Genomic DNA, 17085 nt, shown 5'->3' with positions numbered 1-17085 from the left:
CCGCACTAATTACAGCTCTGCCTACCTCGGCTCCTCCCGCGCCTTTGAAGTGGGGGCTGCGGCCCCGCCGGCCTCGCACCCGGTAATTGCAGCTTCCCCCCAGGGCCCTGGGGACGGCTGGTTGCTAAGCTCCCTTGGTCTTTTCAACAGGTTGTTGGGGTAAATTACAACGCAGCTCACGGTGGAAGGGAAAGCGTTTGCCTTTACCGGGTTTAGATTAATGTGGGTTAATCTGTAAAGAATTTTAAGAACATGCTTGGCTGGGTAGGGTGGGCTTTGCCTGGAGGTGGGAACTGGTGCCTCGGGCAGGCTGAAAATGACAGGCTTGGTGAACCCGAGGGGAAGGCGCGCCGGTGGCCTCCACCGTGGCTGAGGCAGCCTGGTCGTCTAGGAGACAAATGGCCAACACTCCCTTGCCTGTGCCTTCAGACCAGAAAGCCTCGCCAACTGAAGGTCGGCTTCCTTTCCCTAACGAGCTAAGAAAACTCGGTTGAATGCTTGCGCTGATGCAGATGTTGGTATTTGAAATAAGCCAAAAGTCAGTGATTGAGGGAAAAGGAGGAAAATCGTTCTTTCTTACCCCTATTCCCTTGATTCTCTGCAAGAAAACATACTGTTGAGTCAGTCCTTTGGAGATTTTGTCTCCAGCAGTAAATGATTGTAGAAATGATGACCTGGGCTGGGGGCAGGGGAGTTTTGCCTGCGGAGATGTCATAGGTAGAGATGCAGGAAGGCTTTACCCACCCCCCGCCAACAGTAGCTGCCTTCTGTCTTCCTGGAGCGCGTGGCCCCCTCAGCCACTCCACACCTGCCGTCCACACATGGACATCAGACCGACTGTGGACAAATGTGGCAGAGCCCAGAATCTTCAAAGAGAAACTCCAGGGCCCTCCTTAAGTTGCAAGTGTGACATAATTTACTGAGTCCTTGGAAAGGGTTTGTCTGGGCTGAGTTCATACTAAAGAGTCTCATAGAAATTTATGGGATATTATTATAGAGCAGAATATTGTGGAAAACAGTAAATAAATGCCTAATTCATGTCTCAACCTACTTAAGGAAGGGGGTCCGTTGAAAACAGATCCCGGCCAGGCACTGTGACTCACGCCTGTAATCCTAGCACTTTGGGAGGCAGAGGCGGGCAGATCACGAGGTCAGGAGATCGAGACTATCCTGGCTAACACGGTGAAACCCCATCTGTACTAAAAATACAAAAAAAAAAAAAAAAAAAAAGGGAGCCGGGCGTGGTGGCATGCATCTGTAGTCCCAGCTATTTGGGAGGCTGAGGCAGGAGAATCACTTGAACCCGGGAGGCAGAGGTTGCAGTGAGCTGAGATTGCGCCACTGCACTCCAGCCTGGGTGACAGAGTGAGAGACTGTCTCAAAAAAAAAAAAAAAAAAGAAAAAAGAAAACAGATCCTACCATCAAATAGGTCACATTGAAATTCCCTAGAGGGCTGGGCACAGTGGCTCATGCCTGTAATCCCAGCACTTTGGGAGGCCAAGGCAGGTGGATCACAAGGTCAGGAGTTCGAGATCAGTCTGGCCAACATGGTGAAACCCTGTCTCTACTAAAAATACAAAAATTAGCTGGGCATGGTGGTGTGCGCCTGTAATCCCAGATACTTGGGAGGCTGAGGCAGGAGAATCGCTTGAACCCAGGAGGTGGAGGTTGCAGTGAGCCGAGATTGTGCCATTGCACTCCAGCCTGGGCAGCAGAATGAGACTCCATCTCAAAAAAAAAAAAAAAAAAAGAAATTCCCTAGAACAGTGGTTTCCAGGCTTTTACACTTTAATTTAGGAGAATCTTTTTCCCCCAAAGTGACATTACGTAGAACTCCAACATATGATAATAATAAAAGCAGAACTCCTCTGTGAAGAGGTCAAGATCCAGGAGCCTCACCCTCAGTTCAACCCCCTCCTCTTCCTCCACCTCCTCCACTCTCCCCACCCTACCTTAGGGTGTATGTTGGAAAATAATTTCAGAAGCACTGCCCTATCTATCTTTTTGTGTATTTATTTATTTTTGAGACAGAGTCTCTGTCATCCAGGCTGGAGTGTAGTGGTGCAATCTCAGCTCACTGTAACCTCTGCCTCCTGGGTTCAAGCTATTCTCCTGCCTCAGCCTCCTGAGTAGCTGGGACTACAGGTGCATGCCACCAGGCCAGGCTAATTTTTGTAATTTTAGTAGTGACGGGGTTTCGCCATGTTGGCCAGGCTGGTCTCGAATTCCTGACCTCAGGTGATCCACCCACCTCGGCCTCCCAAAGTGCTCAGAATACAGGCATGAGCCACTGCACCCGGCCCTATCTATCTATCTATCTATCTATCTATCTATCTATCATCTATCTATGACATATTTTTCTGGAAAATCACCCACTTCCGTGTGTGTGTGTGTGTGTGTGTGTGTGTGTATACATATATGAGTGATTTATTTTAAGGAATTGCCTTATGTGATTGTGGGGGCTGGCAAGTCCAAAATCTGCAGGTGAGTTCAGCAAGCTGGAGATCCAGGGAAGAGTTGGTACAGCAGTTCGAATCTGAAGGCCAACTTCTGGCAGAATTCCCTCTTCTTCATGGGGAGGTCAATCTTTTTCTCAAGGCTTTCAATTGATTGGAAGAGGCCCACCCACATGATGGAGAGTAATTTGCTTTACTCAAAGTCTCCTGATTTAAATATTAATCTCATCTAAAAACTACCTTCACAACAATATCCAGGCATGTTTGACCAAATATCTGGGTCCCATGGCCTAGCCAAGCTGACACATAAAATTAACCATCACACTAGCAAATGTGAGAGCATCATTAATTTTCCAAATGAAGGCACTCTCTCTGAGGATACTTCTCATGGGCTCTGAGCAGGCAGTCCTGGACCCCTGGAAGAGGGGGTAGCTTTCCTGAGAGTGTGGGACTCAGTTTATGTCCAGCGTATTTTTCTTTACTCACTTGGTTCAATATGATGAATGATATTTTATAGTACCACTCATTTCAGTCTAGTGAAAAGAGGTGATTAAGAGGAAAAGCAGAGGGTGGAGATAAGCTGGGCATTAGGTTCTATTTGACATGAAATTAATTAGTTAATCCTGGGCTCCTTACCATGGAGATTTACAAAGTATCTCTATTTCAGGACTGGTTCAACTGTCTCCCATTTTGTGACTCTTTCACCAACTCCTCAAAGCCATACCCCTCCTGTAGGCTCTTCTGGTACTTTTTTTGTCAGGTGGAAATCTGTATGGTGGTGTCTGGTGAGTGAAAGCAGAGACAGGTGACAGGGACATCAAACCCTGTGAATGTTGGTGGAGTGAGGGCCGAGGCAGAGCTAGAGTTGCTCAGGAGAGCTTCAGGGATAAAGAGGAGTGTTATGTGCCAACCAGGGAAAAAGAAATGGAGAGTATTTAATGATCATGAACATATATGCACCTAACAATATAGCATCGGAATTTATAATACAACAATAGACAGAATTACAGAGAGAAATGGAACAGAATAGAGAGCTCAGAAACATACACACTCACACAAACACACACAAATTGTAGGCAATGTTGGTAAAACTGTCTACTATATGGAGAAAAAGCAGAGTAAGACCTGGACCCAAGTACTTAAAATATGTCTAAATGTATTAAAGATCAAAAACTGAAAGGAAGAATTATAAAGCTAATAAAATATCAGGTCCAGGGGAAAAACAGAATTTCTAAGGGCTTGGTAAAACATAATTTTAACGTACATCTAGAAAACTTGGGTATTCAAAAGACTCATAGATAAACTCATGAGAAAAGGAAGAAGGACAGAACACAAAAATATGCAACATTAAATATGAGAAAACAGAATTGCAGATGCAGAAGAGATTTATTTTAAGGACATTTTATGTTAATTGTTAATAAATTTGAAAATTTGGAGGAAGTAGGTGATTTTCCAGAAAACTATGTCATCACTATTATCTCATGAAAGAGTAAAAAACCAGAATAAACCAATAATCATAACAGAAATATGAAAGTTTAAAGCATTTACCACCTGAAGAGTCCCCAGCTGGAATTGAAATGTAGAGTGTATATTAGCTATTTTTATGGGATCAACGATGTTTTTCTTAGACGTGATAATCTTATTGTAGAAATTTGGAGTGTCCTTATTTTGAGGTGACAGTGCAGAGATATCTAAGAGTGAAAATCATGTTAATAATTTACATCTAAATGATTCAACAACAAAAAAGAGTTTACATGGGCACATGTAGACATGAGAGAGAAAGCAAATGTGACAAAGTAGTAACTAGCAGTGCATTGGGGTGAAGAGTGTTTGTCAAATTTTCTGTAGGCTGGAAAAGTGTTTTAAATGTTGCAAGGTGAAGAAGGCTCAAAAGTTTTCACAAACGAGTTCCAGTTTATCTTTAGGAAACAAATTTTATTAGCCAAAATATTCTAGACCATATAAAAGCATGAAAAGCACTCCAATTAATTTTATAAAGCTAGCATAATCTTAGTATCAGCCCACAGTCAAGATAATGAGTTCATTCGCTGATTGGTTACACATTTATTGAATGGCAGGCACTGAAAATACAAGGCTGAACCTAAAGAAGCATGGTCTGGGCCACCTGGAGCTTCCAGTCTGGGCAAAAACACACACAATGATCACCTAAACAAGGGATGAAAACCACCACCCTGAAGTAGGGGCAGCACATAGTGCAGTGAGAGCTCCTAATGGGGTGGCTTTCCCCAGAGGAGTTAATTGGGATGGGGACAGAGGAAGGGTGTTCAGGGAGAGGGCCCAGCCTGGGGGCAGCCTTGGTAGGCGGAAGCTCATCATGGATGCGTGCCTGGGAGACCCTAGTGGCTGCAGCAGAAAAGGGAGGGCAGGTGCAGGGCTGAAATTGCAGCTGGGTGGCAGGTGAGACCACTCCAGGGCCCTATAGGTCACATCCTGGAATGTCGTCTTTATTCTGGGGGCAACCAGAAGTCCTTGAAGGGAGTTCTGGCCTAACCAGTTCTGGGTTTTGCAGAGACTGCTCTGAATAGATCCAGGGGACCTGAAGGGGATGTGGGAGACTACCGGGCAGTGAAGGCTATGGGCAACGAACCAGGAAGGACCAGGCAGGTCCTGGACCAGGCTGGACCAGGCAGGTCCTGGACCAGGCTGGACCAGGCAGGTCCTGGACCAGGCTGGACCAGGCAGGTCCTGGACCAGGCTGGACCAGGCAGGTCCTGGACCAGGCTGGACCAGGAAGGTGGCCAGGAAGGAGAGCAGGAGTGCTTGAGGTTAAACTCAGTGGATCTTCCTGAGAAAGATGCCAAGGATGACTTGAGGATTTCTAGCCTGAACCCCTGGATGGGGGGTCATTTTTGAGATGGGAAACATTTCCCACCTCAGTGGAGAGGGGTGGGCTGTGGCACCCATTTCTTAATCTCTGCATTTAGGGAAGACAAAAGCCTGAGGGGATTGCCTGGAAAGAGCACTAAGAAGAGAAGAATGTGTATAAAGGTGACATCAGACTGAACTCAGCAGTATATTAAAAGAAAAATGCATCCTCACTCTGTGTAATCTATTCCAGGAATGTAAGGAGGTTCAGCATTAGGAAAGCAATACTTGTAATTAATTCCATTAACAACTAAAATTGGAAATGTGAAACCATATCAACTGATGTGCAACAGCATTTAAGAAAATTCAGCAGCCATTCCTACTCTGAGAGGAAAAGAGGGAAAATTCTTTAATATGTTAATGACTACCAAACCCCACAGCCATTACCATTGAAATTTGGAATGAAATAAGAAGTCTACTATTGCCACTATTTTCAACATTTGTTTTGAAGGCTCTAGTTCATGCTATAAAATAAGAAAACAAATCTATTGGTACACATAGTAAAACTGAAGAGGAAAATTATTTATCCTAGAAAAACAAGAGGTTCTAAAATCACATAGTAAATTCAAGGTTGCTAGATATAACTATACAAAATGAAACAATTTTCTTTATACAAGCAATAACCAATTACAAATAGAAATGGGGGCATATGTTTACAATAATAATAAAATCACAAAGAAATTTATAGGAAGAATTTTACAGAGAAAATACAGGACCTCTACAGTCATAACTATAATTAAAAAAAAAATTGAAGATTGGAATAAACAGATATCTTCAGTGGGAAGACTTCATATCATAAAAATGTCCATCTGAGATAAAAATGTCCATCATTCTCAAATTAATCTATGGATGTATTGCCATTCTAATAGGTATTTCTATAGTGTTTTTTCCTTGTTTGATTTTGATTTGGGAGGTGCAGATGGAAACAAATAATTTTTAAAGTCCATGTGGAACAGTAAGTATGTTATAATTTCTAACACATTTTTGAAAAGGGAAACTAATGTATATATTATCAGTATGAACCCTTACTATAAATACTGTTATGAAAATAATATAATGCTGGCAAAGGAAATTGACAGAGATAAATAGAGCCAAGATTAATGGAATAGATCCAAGTATATATAGAAGCCTAATTAATCATAAATGTGACATTTCAAGGTGGTGGGAAAGAAGTATGTAATAAATGGAATGTGCATAATGACTTTCTGGAAACAGAGTTAGATTCACTGCGTTCCATATGCAAAATCACATTCCAGATGGAAGAGAGATCTAAATAGACACACACAATTCAATAGCAAAAAAGTCTAAAAATTGTAATTCAAAAATTGTCTCCAAGTTTAGTGAGCATTAGAATAAAAATTGTATTTTAAGGCCCATAAAGTCTCAAAGAAAATATTGCTGACTAAATGAACATTTAAAATACCTGGCAAAATGACAAGGTAAAACAAAGCATCCAAAAAAGGGAAGCAGGCCAGGTGTGGTGGCTCACGCCTGTAATCCCAGCACTTTGGGAGGCCAAGGCAGGTGGATTACTTGAGCTCAGGCGTTCAAGACCAGCCTGGGCAACATGGTGAAACCCCATCTCTAAACACACACACACACACACACACACACACACAGAAGCAATCAGGATAAAGCACAGAAAGGGTAATACCCTACTATTTAAGGATCTCTTCAAAAGAAAAAAAAATAAATGGGAACCCTAATGTAATGGGTCAAGGGTCAGATTCTAGTGTCAGACTTTAAGAACCAAAATTTCCTCTCCTTGGAGGTCAAGATTAATAATTATGTTGTTCTTAGTAATATAAAAGACCTACAGTATTTCTTGTTTGGAAAAAAAGAGAACTCTTTATGTGAGAAAATAATCTCTTATTCTCTTATTAAATAACTAATGAGATCTAAATGACTTTCAAATTGGAATTCTAGCCTGCATTTTCTGGAGACAATGGACCTCACTTGTGCCTGGTCAGTTGACTCAGTGACTGATGGACCCAACTGCTCAGTGATGGGGAGCCCAGCCTTGGAAGGCCTGGCCCGACAGCATATAACCCCAGTGTATTAGTTCATTCTCACACTGCTATAAAGAACTACCTGAGACTGGGTAATCTATGAAGAGGTTTATTTGACTCACAGTTCCACAGGCTTAACAGGAAGCATGAATGGAAGGCCTCAGGAAACTTACAATCATGGTGGAAGGTGAAGGGGAAGCAAACACGTCTTACCACGGTGGAGCAGGAGAGAGAGAGCAAGGGAGGGAAGCACCACACACTTTTAAACCATCAGATCTCCTGAGAACTCACTACCACGGGAAAAGCACGGGGGAAATCCACCCTCATGATTCAATCACCTCCCACCAGGTCCTTCCTCTAACAGTGGGAATTACAATTCCACATGAGATTTGGGTGGAGACTCAGAGCCAGGCCATATCACCCAGAGAGTTGGCTAATGCTCATTGTCCAGGCTTGCCAAGTACTCCCCAGTCTATCTAAACTCATTGTCAAATGCCATGTGTGTGCCTTCTCTTTTTTTTCAGATACCTTTTCAAATGTCATACAACAGTGGTCATTATATACCAAGTGATGGTGTATCCTGGAAGAATTTTTGTGTCTTTAAATTATTAAAAACCAGCCTGGGCAGCATAGTGACGCTATTTCTACAAAAAAATTAAAAATTAGCTGGGTATGGTGGTATGTGCCTCTCTGGTCCCAGCTACTTGGGAGGCTAAGGCAGGAGGATCACTTGAGGCCAGGAGTTCCAGGCTGCACTGAGCCATGATCTTGCCACTACACTCCAGCCTGGGTGACAGAGCAAGACACTATCTCTAAAAAAGAAACAACAAAAACCAAAATACAAAGTCCTGCTGGGGTTCATAGACCACAGAAGTGATGGTTTAGTTTAATAGAACACAAAACTGGAGGAGTGAATGTAAGAGTGTTATTTCTGTAACATAAAGTTATCATTTTCAGTTTCTCTTTGAGCTCTGTTCCTTGTTTTCTTGGAGAATGCATTGTTCCCTGGTTGGGGCATGTTGAATATTTAAAGACATGGACACACTTCACAGCCACCTTTGGCCAAACAATGACACGCTCAGGGTTACTTCTGCAGCTTGATGAAGCCCGTGATGACCTCCTGGGGTTTGTTACTGATCTGACTTGATTAACAACCTGTGTCCTTAGAGGATAGATGGAGCCCTCCTCCTCTTCTATTGATCGTCTCTATTTCCCTTGAAGCAGACAAATTGAGTGACAGCCTGCACCAGGATGTGTTTGGGGGAAGTTCTTGGAACATTTTCTCTTTTGTCGTTTGGAGGCAGAGTTAGCAGACCTGGGATGGGCTGCCGTTCCTTCCTATGCTGTGAGGGCCTGGTGCGCCGTGAATTCCCTTGTTAACAATGCAGCACTTACCCAACCTGCTTCTCGGGAGTGAAGCTCAGTTCTGATGTCTGATGTTATGGCAGGGACATGCTTTCTTCTTTACACATGCATTTCTCTTAGTGGGTTCTGGGGATTCGTCTCCATGAGACTTTGATACACATGATGTGGAGGATTTCTCTCTTTTCTTTTCCTCTTTCTTTCTCGATTAGTCTATTTTCACACCGCTATAAAGAACTACCTGAGACTGGGTAATTTACGAAGAAAAGAGGTTTAATTGACTCACAGTTCCACAGGCTTAACGGGAAACATGGCTAGGAGACCTCAGGAATCTTACAATCATGGCGGAAGGTGAAGGGGAAGCAAGCACATCTTACCAAGGTGGAGCAGGAGAGAGAGAGAGAGCAAAGGGGAATGCCCTACACCTTTGAAGAAACAGATCTCATGAGAACTCCATCATGAGACAGCACAAGAGGGATGGTGCTAAACCATTAGAAACCTCCTCCATGATCCAATCACCTCCCACCAGGCCCCTTCTTCAACATGTGGGAATTACAATTTGACATGAGATTTGGGTGGGAACTCCTTCCCCTCCCCTCCCCTCCCCTGCCTCCCTCCCTCCTCCCCTCCGCTCCCCTGCCTCCCTCCCTCCTCCCCTCCCCTCCCCTGCCTCCCTCCCTCCTCCCCTCCCCTCCCCTGCTTCCCTCCCTCCTCCCCTCCCTTGCTTCTTTCCTTCCTTCCTTCCTTCCTTCTTTCCTTTCTTCCTTCCTTCGTCTTTCTTTCTCTCTCTTGACAGTCTTCCTCTGTCTCCCAGGCTGGAATGCAGTGGTATGATCATGGCTCACGGCAACCTCCACCTCCTGGGCTCAAGTGATCCTTCAATCTCAGCCTCCTGAGTAGCTGGCACTATAGGTGGACACCACCACGTCCAGCCAATTTTTAAAATTTTTTGTAGACATGGAGGCTCACTATGTTGTCAATGTTGGTCTTGAACTCCTCGGTTCAAGCAGTCTTCCCAGTTCGGCCTCACAAACTGCTAGGATTTCAGGCAGGTGCCACCTCGCCCAGCCTAAGCAGGCTTCTGATCACCGATGTCTCAGAGCTCCGCGTGGGTGAGCCAAGCTTGTGTCCCTGAGGAAGGGGCTGTGGAGTCCACCTGCAAATGCGCCTGCTTTTTCTCATCGAGCATTTTGGAGCTGGTGTTCCCTGGGTCATGGTTCCAGAAATGCTGATTTAGGTACGTTATACCTATCACTTAATTTATAGGACAGTCCTACCACATGTGTCCTCCTAGGCACATTTTACAGACGTGGAAGTTAAACCTTGGAGAATGTAAGTGACTTGTCCAGGGTCACACAGGGAGCTGTAGAGGAGGGAACTCTGAGCTTTCCTCCTGCACTCAGCACATCTTTGTGAAGTTTTGTATTCCACTGGCTCACCCTTAGTTATCTTTGAGGCTATTACTAGTGTTACTGCATCAAATGTAACATAAGAAAAATTTTGCCGGAAGGGTTCAAGGCAGCTTAATTGTGATTGTTTAAATTAGCTCTGGAGTGCCACCTGCCCATCATTTGGGGGGAGTCCCCATCCCCTCAGGGGCGTGGTCTCAGAGGCCACTGTGACCCGCAGCTGGCCTGGGAGCGGCCTGGCCCAGGACAAAGTTCTCATGGATTGGGACACAAAAGAGGAAGACTCCATTTATTCCATTTACACAACGTTCAGGCCTTTCGCTCCTTTGAGGAACCACGTCGTCCCTCATTAGGTTAGGGTTGTCAGGAATGGTGCTATGTGGAGCGTTTCCAGCTGCTGAGCCCCAGTGGGGTGGGGAGCCCACTCAGGAAGCCTCTGTCCTGGCACTGCGTGCCCACTGGAGCTGGCAGGGGGTCCTGGGGGGTGAGGGAGGCACACCCCACCCCAGGGCTCACTTGGGTGCTGGAAGAGGAGTCACATATAATGGGAGACCTTCAACCTCCCTTCATATGATGCCAGTTAACTCAAGCCTCATAAATAGGACTACGAATTAATGTCTGTGAATTAATATTAACTATGAATTAATATCCCTGGGGGCAGGGCCGGGTAAAAGAGGAAGAGAGAGGGAGACAGAATGAGGCTGTCCCATCACAGGGGCTGTTTATGGGAAGAGCCTCCAGAGCCCCAGGAGCTCCCTGTGCCTCCCCACTTTCTCCCTCTCCCTCTAGGTCTTTCCCCAGTCTCTGTCCCTCTCTTCGGCCCCTTTCTCCTCCCCTCCCTCTGTCTCTGTCTCTCTCCACAAGCCCTAACGACAGGGTCTATGGTCTTGGAAAACTCATTGTGTCAGAGGTCCCAGAGTGGGGGCTTCCTTCTGAAACTAGCAGGAGTGTGTGCACTTTGTGGGCCTGTGAACCAGGGAAAGCCATCGGCCTCAGACCAGTTTGCCAGGGCCTCCACACCAGGCACAGAAACCCAGCACCTGGTTGCGTTGGAGATTTCTGCAAGAATGCTGCGTTCAGTGCTGTTTGGAGAGGGTAGGGGGGCAGGGCACTTTTGTAAAAAAGAATACTTCTAGTTAATAGCTGCTCCCCTCGAGTGGCTTGCCCATTGCAGTGTCGAGAGGTCAGACGCGAGGGTCCTCGGCTCTGGATGAGTGACCATGGCCCTGCCCCTTCCCTGAGGGACACTCACCCGCTCCTTCTCATTAGCTGTTCCCTTTAAGGACCGACTTCCCTCCAGAGGGAAATTCCTGAAACCCAACAGTTGACAAACCCACACACCCTCGGGAGGGCTGGGCACCAGATAAAAAGCCCTCCAAGGGAGCCCAGCCCCTCCTGGGGATGGACGGCCGCTGCCGCCAGGGGACCCAGCAGAGCCTGGGACCTGCTGTCTAGACCCCCAGCAGAGCCTGGGATCTGCCTCCAGGACCACCCCCCACTGGCAGAGGCCAGGACCTGCCGCCTGGACCCCCCACCCCCCGCAGAGCACAGGACCTACCTCTGGGACCCCCCCCCCCACCACAGCAGAGCCCCGACCTGCCTCTAGGACCCCCTAGCAGAGCCCCGAGCTGCCTCTGGGGCCCTCCAGCAGACTGTGGGGACCTGCTGCCCAAGCCCCCAGCCAGAGTGCACCCGCCCCACCCGCTCCCGGCCTGCCATGGTCGCCTGTGCCCCGGTCCTAAAAGGCGGTGAGCCCAGGGAGCCTGCGCCTGAGGGAAACGGGTCTCCTAAGTTTCTCTGGCTTGTTCTCAGCTCTCCGCAGCACGATCTATTTCTGTCTTTCCTTTTGGAAAGTGTGCTTTGCCAGTGACTAATCCCAGGCCGTGCGGAGATTGTTATCACCTGTCACCTGCACGCAGGACCCAAGCCCATCAGGGAAATGAAGAGATAAAACAGCGGCTGCAGCCCAACCTGCCAGGGCCACCTGCCTCCCGCAGGCAGCAACCAGAAGCTTCCCCACTGCGACCGCCAGGGCCACCTCTGTCCCCGCCTTAGGCCGCTGGCATGTGGCCGTCGCAGTGACCCCCGGGGGGCCCGCGGCCGCCCCTGGAAAGACTGACGCAGACGTCTGAGGAGCAGCCACTTCCCTGCAGGCTGAGCGGAGCCCTGGATGGAGCTTGGCACCCAAGCCCCTCATGTCTGCCCTGCTGAGGCTGTGTTTTGTGCTGCCCCTGGTGGCCCCCGGCCACGGCACGCAGGGTTGGGAGCCCTGCACAGGTAAGGCAGGGACATGGGAACTCGGGCGGGGGGACATGGGAACTTGCCGGGGAGCTGGGAGGGGTGTCGAGTCACAAATGCCACTTTCTAACACTGATTCAAGCCGCGGTGCCCGAGGACGCTTTGGCAGGACTGGCGGGTAGCACCCTGTGGAGATGGGCAGAGGCGGGAGGAGCACAGGTGGGGAAGATGAAAGCGCAGGGCAGGCAGTTGCAATAGAAACGCGGCTCTTTAGAACGCACGCAGGGTGGGGACGAGTTTCAAGAGCTAACCAGCAGCCACCGGGGCCTCCACAAGTGCTTACCTGCTGGGCCTCCCGGGAAAGGCTGACACCTGCTTTGGGAATGAAGAATGAAGTCGCAGCAGCCCGGGAGGCTACTGTGCACGAGCCGTTTCCTTAGCTGGTGGAGGTGCCCCCAGCCTGCACTCAGCAAAGCGAAGGGCCACACTGGCCCTGCTCCTTCCCCACATGAGCAAAAAGCTGGAGACACAGACACAGCCCCAAACACAACCACCTCCAGAGTGAAGGGCTCGGTTCTTTGGGGCGTAATCTGGTCTGAGTGGAGAGCCCTGGGCTGGCTCACTGGGGGGTCCCTGGCGAAGCCTGGGGGTCTCCTTCCCACATTTTAGAAAGGCTGTTTGGCTTGCTCATGACCATGACATGCTAATACTTTTCTATAGTTTCTACTGAGGGATTTTACTTATCAAACCAAAATTTAATAAAGTAACAGGACAACTAGACCTGGTCGCTAGAAACTTGGTTACTGGACAGGAAATTAGTGACTCGAGCACTCAGGCTCCGCAGCACGGCTATCAGGGGAGGCGAGGAGATGGCTTGCGCTTCTGGTTTTGTTTGCAAATCATGCATCCTTGGTTCCCTGGAATAGATGAAGTCCACCCCCGGCACCGGGCCACAGCTCTCTGCTCGGATGGCACTCAGATCCCGATGACATGACCAGGGGATGAGCACGATCACCCGAGTATGGATCGTGCTGACTCGCGTGGGGGGTGGGGGTGGGGGTCATAAACGTGCCTGCCCACCCAGGGACGGATGGCTGTGCCTCCAGGACAGCCCTCGGGCTGTGCAGTGGGAGGTAGGTAGAGCTTCCGTGCTGGAACCATTACTGCCTGGGTGTTGGGGACAGGACTGAAGCTCCGGCACAGCTGCACCTGCCCGCAGGGACTGCCTTGGAACCGGGTGATTCTGCAAACAATACGACAGCCAAGTCAGCTTGTCGCAGAGCAAAATCCCCTGGCTTCACGCGATGGAGGGCGCAGCGCCAGCCTTTCTCCCTCCCCTGCTGGAGGACCCCGGGGCAGCTGAGAGACTCCTCAGCACACCCTGGAGTGGGGGGGTGGGGGGGGGCATGAGTCACAGACATGTATTTTCATGTTCCCTTTAGCTCAGGGAACAGAATCAACCTGCGTAATAATAATACAGGTTATTTATAAAGCCCTCCCCCTCTCCCCTGAAGCTACGTTGCAAATAGTTAAAAGATGACCCAGTTATAAATACCACGAACCAGGGAGGAAAGATAAAAGTCAAGTAAGTAATATTGAGCTACATTTGGAACGCTCCCAAGAGACTACCATAAGGGCCAGCCAGGGCTTCAGATCGTTCTGTAGAAGTCACCTTGGTTCCATTCCGTTTTGGGAAGCACAGGCGCGCGCTCGCTCTGCAGGCTTCTGTGGGATTCCGCCTTAGCGTGGGCCCCGCTGGCCGGGGCTGTGCCGCTGTGCGCGTGAAGGCACCGGGCCGTGGCTGCGCCGTCTCAGCTTTCTCATCCTGCTCCCTGAGTCTGTGCCCACGGCGTGGAGCCGCGGCGGGTGGTTGACCCGCAGGTCACAGGCGGTCGCGAGGCTAGGGGTTCGGGTCTGCCCCGGGGCCCATGCGCCTTCTCTGGAGTTGTCAGGAGGGGAACCTGCTTTGATTTTCGGCGCTCATTCGCCTCTCGTCTCTCGCTTTCTAGGACTCATTTTGCTAATCAAGTGACTGCCAGGCTTTGGGGAAGTTGTGGGCTGGGATTTTCAGGCGGCTCCAGCCGCGTGGGCAGCAATGGAGGACAAGCCTGTGTTTTTACACCACACCGTAGGAAGCCTCAGTGCGAAGGGCGATTGCAGGGACCCTTCCGATTCTTGTAAGGAGACTGTGGTCCGGGCTGCGTGATGCTGCGGACCCAGGAGAGTGGGCTGCGCCCTAGGCTCGGCACCCCTCATTCAGAGCAACCCACTTCACCTCCATGTGGACCAGGAGATCAAGGCAGGAGATCCCGTGGGAGCCATCTGAGGACCCAGTGGGCGGGGTCACTGGTGGGCTCTGGGGGGCTGGGTGGGAGGCCGGGAGGCTGGGAGTGCGGGAGCTGCAGGATGCGAGGGCGGCCACGTTTCTTTCCATTGCCTCTCCCTGTCCTGAGTGTTACCCCAGGAACCGTCAGCGGTGGGGACCGGTCACGCAGGACCCTGCTCAGTGAGGCCTCGGGCTCTCCTCATTCACTCCCCTTCCCCCTACATTTGCTCAGCATTCACGCCAGGAAAGGCCGTGCCCCCACCCGGGATGTGGCAGCCACAGGCCAGGGCCCCTGCCCACACGGAGCTGGCAACTTGGCCAAACTGCAGCTCTGCCCGGAGCAAGTGCTGTGAGGTCCCGCGGGCTGTGCCTGCCCTGCAGGTGTCCAGGAGGGCCTCAGGGAGCAGCATTCGGGGAGGGGACTGCAGGAAGGCTGTCAGCTGGTGGAGAGACCCCAGGGTGGGCTGAGGGAGGAATGAGGGTGGTCAGGTCTCTGGGACGGGCAGGGTACATCCCATGAGCTGGAGAAGGCACTGAGGAAATAAATGATGGCGCAGATTTGCACCTTAAAAGATCACTGGGGTGTGGAGGCTGCTGGCTGGAGCCCCTTTGCAATAGGAGGTTGGGGGAGGTTGTCCAGCCCAGCCCTCCTACTTCGACTGGTGCTCCCAGGAGCTCTGCCCTCAACCTCTGTCCTCTGAACTTCAGCGCCTAAAGGAGTGTGAGTGCTGGGGAGTCTTGGTCCCTGGCGAGGTCACCAAGTCCGCTCCTGGAAGGCTGTGTGCCAGCGACACCTTCTCTTGGCTGCGTGTGCATGACCAAAGCCCTTTGAGTGTCCTGCAGTTAGGAAGTGTGCCCATTCCTGACCCCGCAGCCCAGTCCTCTGTCCAGGGGACCCAGCTCCCCACTCAGACCAGGAGCCTGCAGTCCCCCCTGCTGGGGGCTGGGGGAGGGATCTGAGCTCCAGCCTGTTACCCCCAATGCATGAATGCACGGGTTACCCCCAGCGCACACTTGCACTCCCTCTCTCTCCCGTCCTCTCTCGCTCTCTCTCTCTCATACTCTGTCGCCTCGTGCTGTGTGGTGTGTGTGTGCACGCGCGGGGAGGGGAGGGGGGGAATCGGGGGGCACAGGCTAGGCAGCCAGGAGGGATGTGTGTGACCCCCAGGGCTCCGGGAAGGGTGGGGGACCGAGGCTGAGGGACCCACTGGGAACGGACTGTCCAGTCCACTCCAACGGGCCTAGGGCTTGTGGCATTTTTCTATCATGTTTATTTACTGAATCCATTCATGTTCTGAAATGAATGACCGCCACCTATAGAGAATCAGAGGCTTAGCCGCCTCACCCATCACCTTTGTCTCTCAGAAAACAAATCTCAGAGTTAAGGACCCCCTCATTCCCTGCTCCGAGCCAGGCGGTCACTCTGGGACTCCTGAAGCGCAAATTGTCAGTGGCCACGCCTTTCCTTTTATAAAATTCTAAACTATAAGGCCAGGGCTTTTTCCCCCCCTCCGCCCCCATGGTCATCAGGAAACAAAGAATGTTTAGCTTTAGGGCTGAGCCCCATACACTCTATTGGACGCTAGGGTTCCGCTCCAGACGAGCCAAGGGTCCCCAGCCTCTCTGGTTCCAGGATAACGAGCCGCACACGACGGCCCCGACGGGTCTGGACTAGGTTCCTATCTGAACACCCCTCCTCTGCCCCTCCCTGCGCCCCGCAGCTGCGCGGCCTCGGCCTCCGCCTCTGCCACTACCCCTCACCTTTCCGACCCTGTGTCCTCTCTCCCCGCACCCCCCTACCCCGCGTCCTTTCCCCACCCCCATCTTCCTGGTGGAGACCTTGGTGTTGCGGTGGGGGCAGGGGTGGAGCGGCAGGAGTGGGGAGGGCAGGTGCGGTCCTCCTGGCTGTCACCCCGGTCCTAATCCCAAATCCGCGTGCAGTGGACTTCGCGCCCCGATCGCCTGGGCTGGGGCTAGGGGTGCTCGCCCAACCCCACACAACTGATAAATGGAGGCGACCCCGCAGGATTCCTCACTGATCCCACAACCCCCAACTGATGCCGGCGCCAATTCCGCTAGGAAAGCCGGGCAGGGGCGGACGTGAAAGCGGGTGCTTCCCAGCCCGCCTTTGTCCTTGGAGGGGTTGGGGGTGGGGGGACCCCATCTCTCGATGGCTCACTTTTCATCCCCCACCACCAAGGTGGGGCTTGGGGGTGGCTTTGGCCCTGGGTGGGGTCTGCGTAGGAGGCTCTGGCGAATCCAATCCCATGGGCACCTTGGGCACTGCCAGGGGCTCAGGGGCGCCGAAGAAAAACAGAAGAGAAGCTCGCCTCGCTTCTAGGGTGACCTAGTCGGGTTCAGCCTGGGGAGCCCCTCCCTGCCCCCGTCCCAGCATCTG

At 50.6% G+C, this 17085-nt stretch overlaps 1 protein-coding gene across 1 annotated transcript in view; it reads left to right on the top strand.

The window, feature by feature from the left end:
* The first annotated feature begins 12138 nt into the window (after positions 1-12138).
* The window catches only part of TSPEAR (thrombospondin type laminin G domain and EAR repeats), a 217830-nt gene continuing 212883 nt past the window's right edge, over positions 12139-17085 (top strand). Inside the window, exon 1 of the mRNA XM_055373719.2 lies at positions 12139-12400. Within this exon, the coding sequence (XP_055229694.1) occupies positions 12319-12400 (82 nt within the window). The 5' untranslated portion in view covers positions 12139-12318. The remainder of the gene's footprint in view (positions 12401-17085) is intronic.

This window comes from Gorilla gorilla, chromosome 22, assembly GCF_029281585.2.
Source record: "Gorilla gorilla gorilla isolate KB3781 chromosome 22, NHGRI_mGorGor1-v2.1_pri, whole genome shotgun sequence".
NCBI classification, from domain to species: domain Eukaryota; kingdom Metazoa; phylum Chordata; class Mammalia; order Primates; family Hominidae; genus Gorilla; species Gorilla gorilla.
This window is presented reverse-complemented; position numbering and strand designations above follow the sequence as displayed.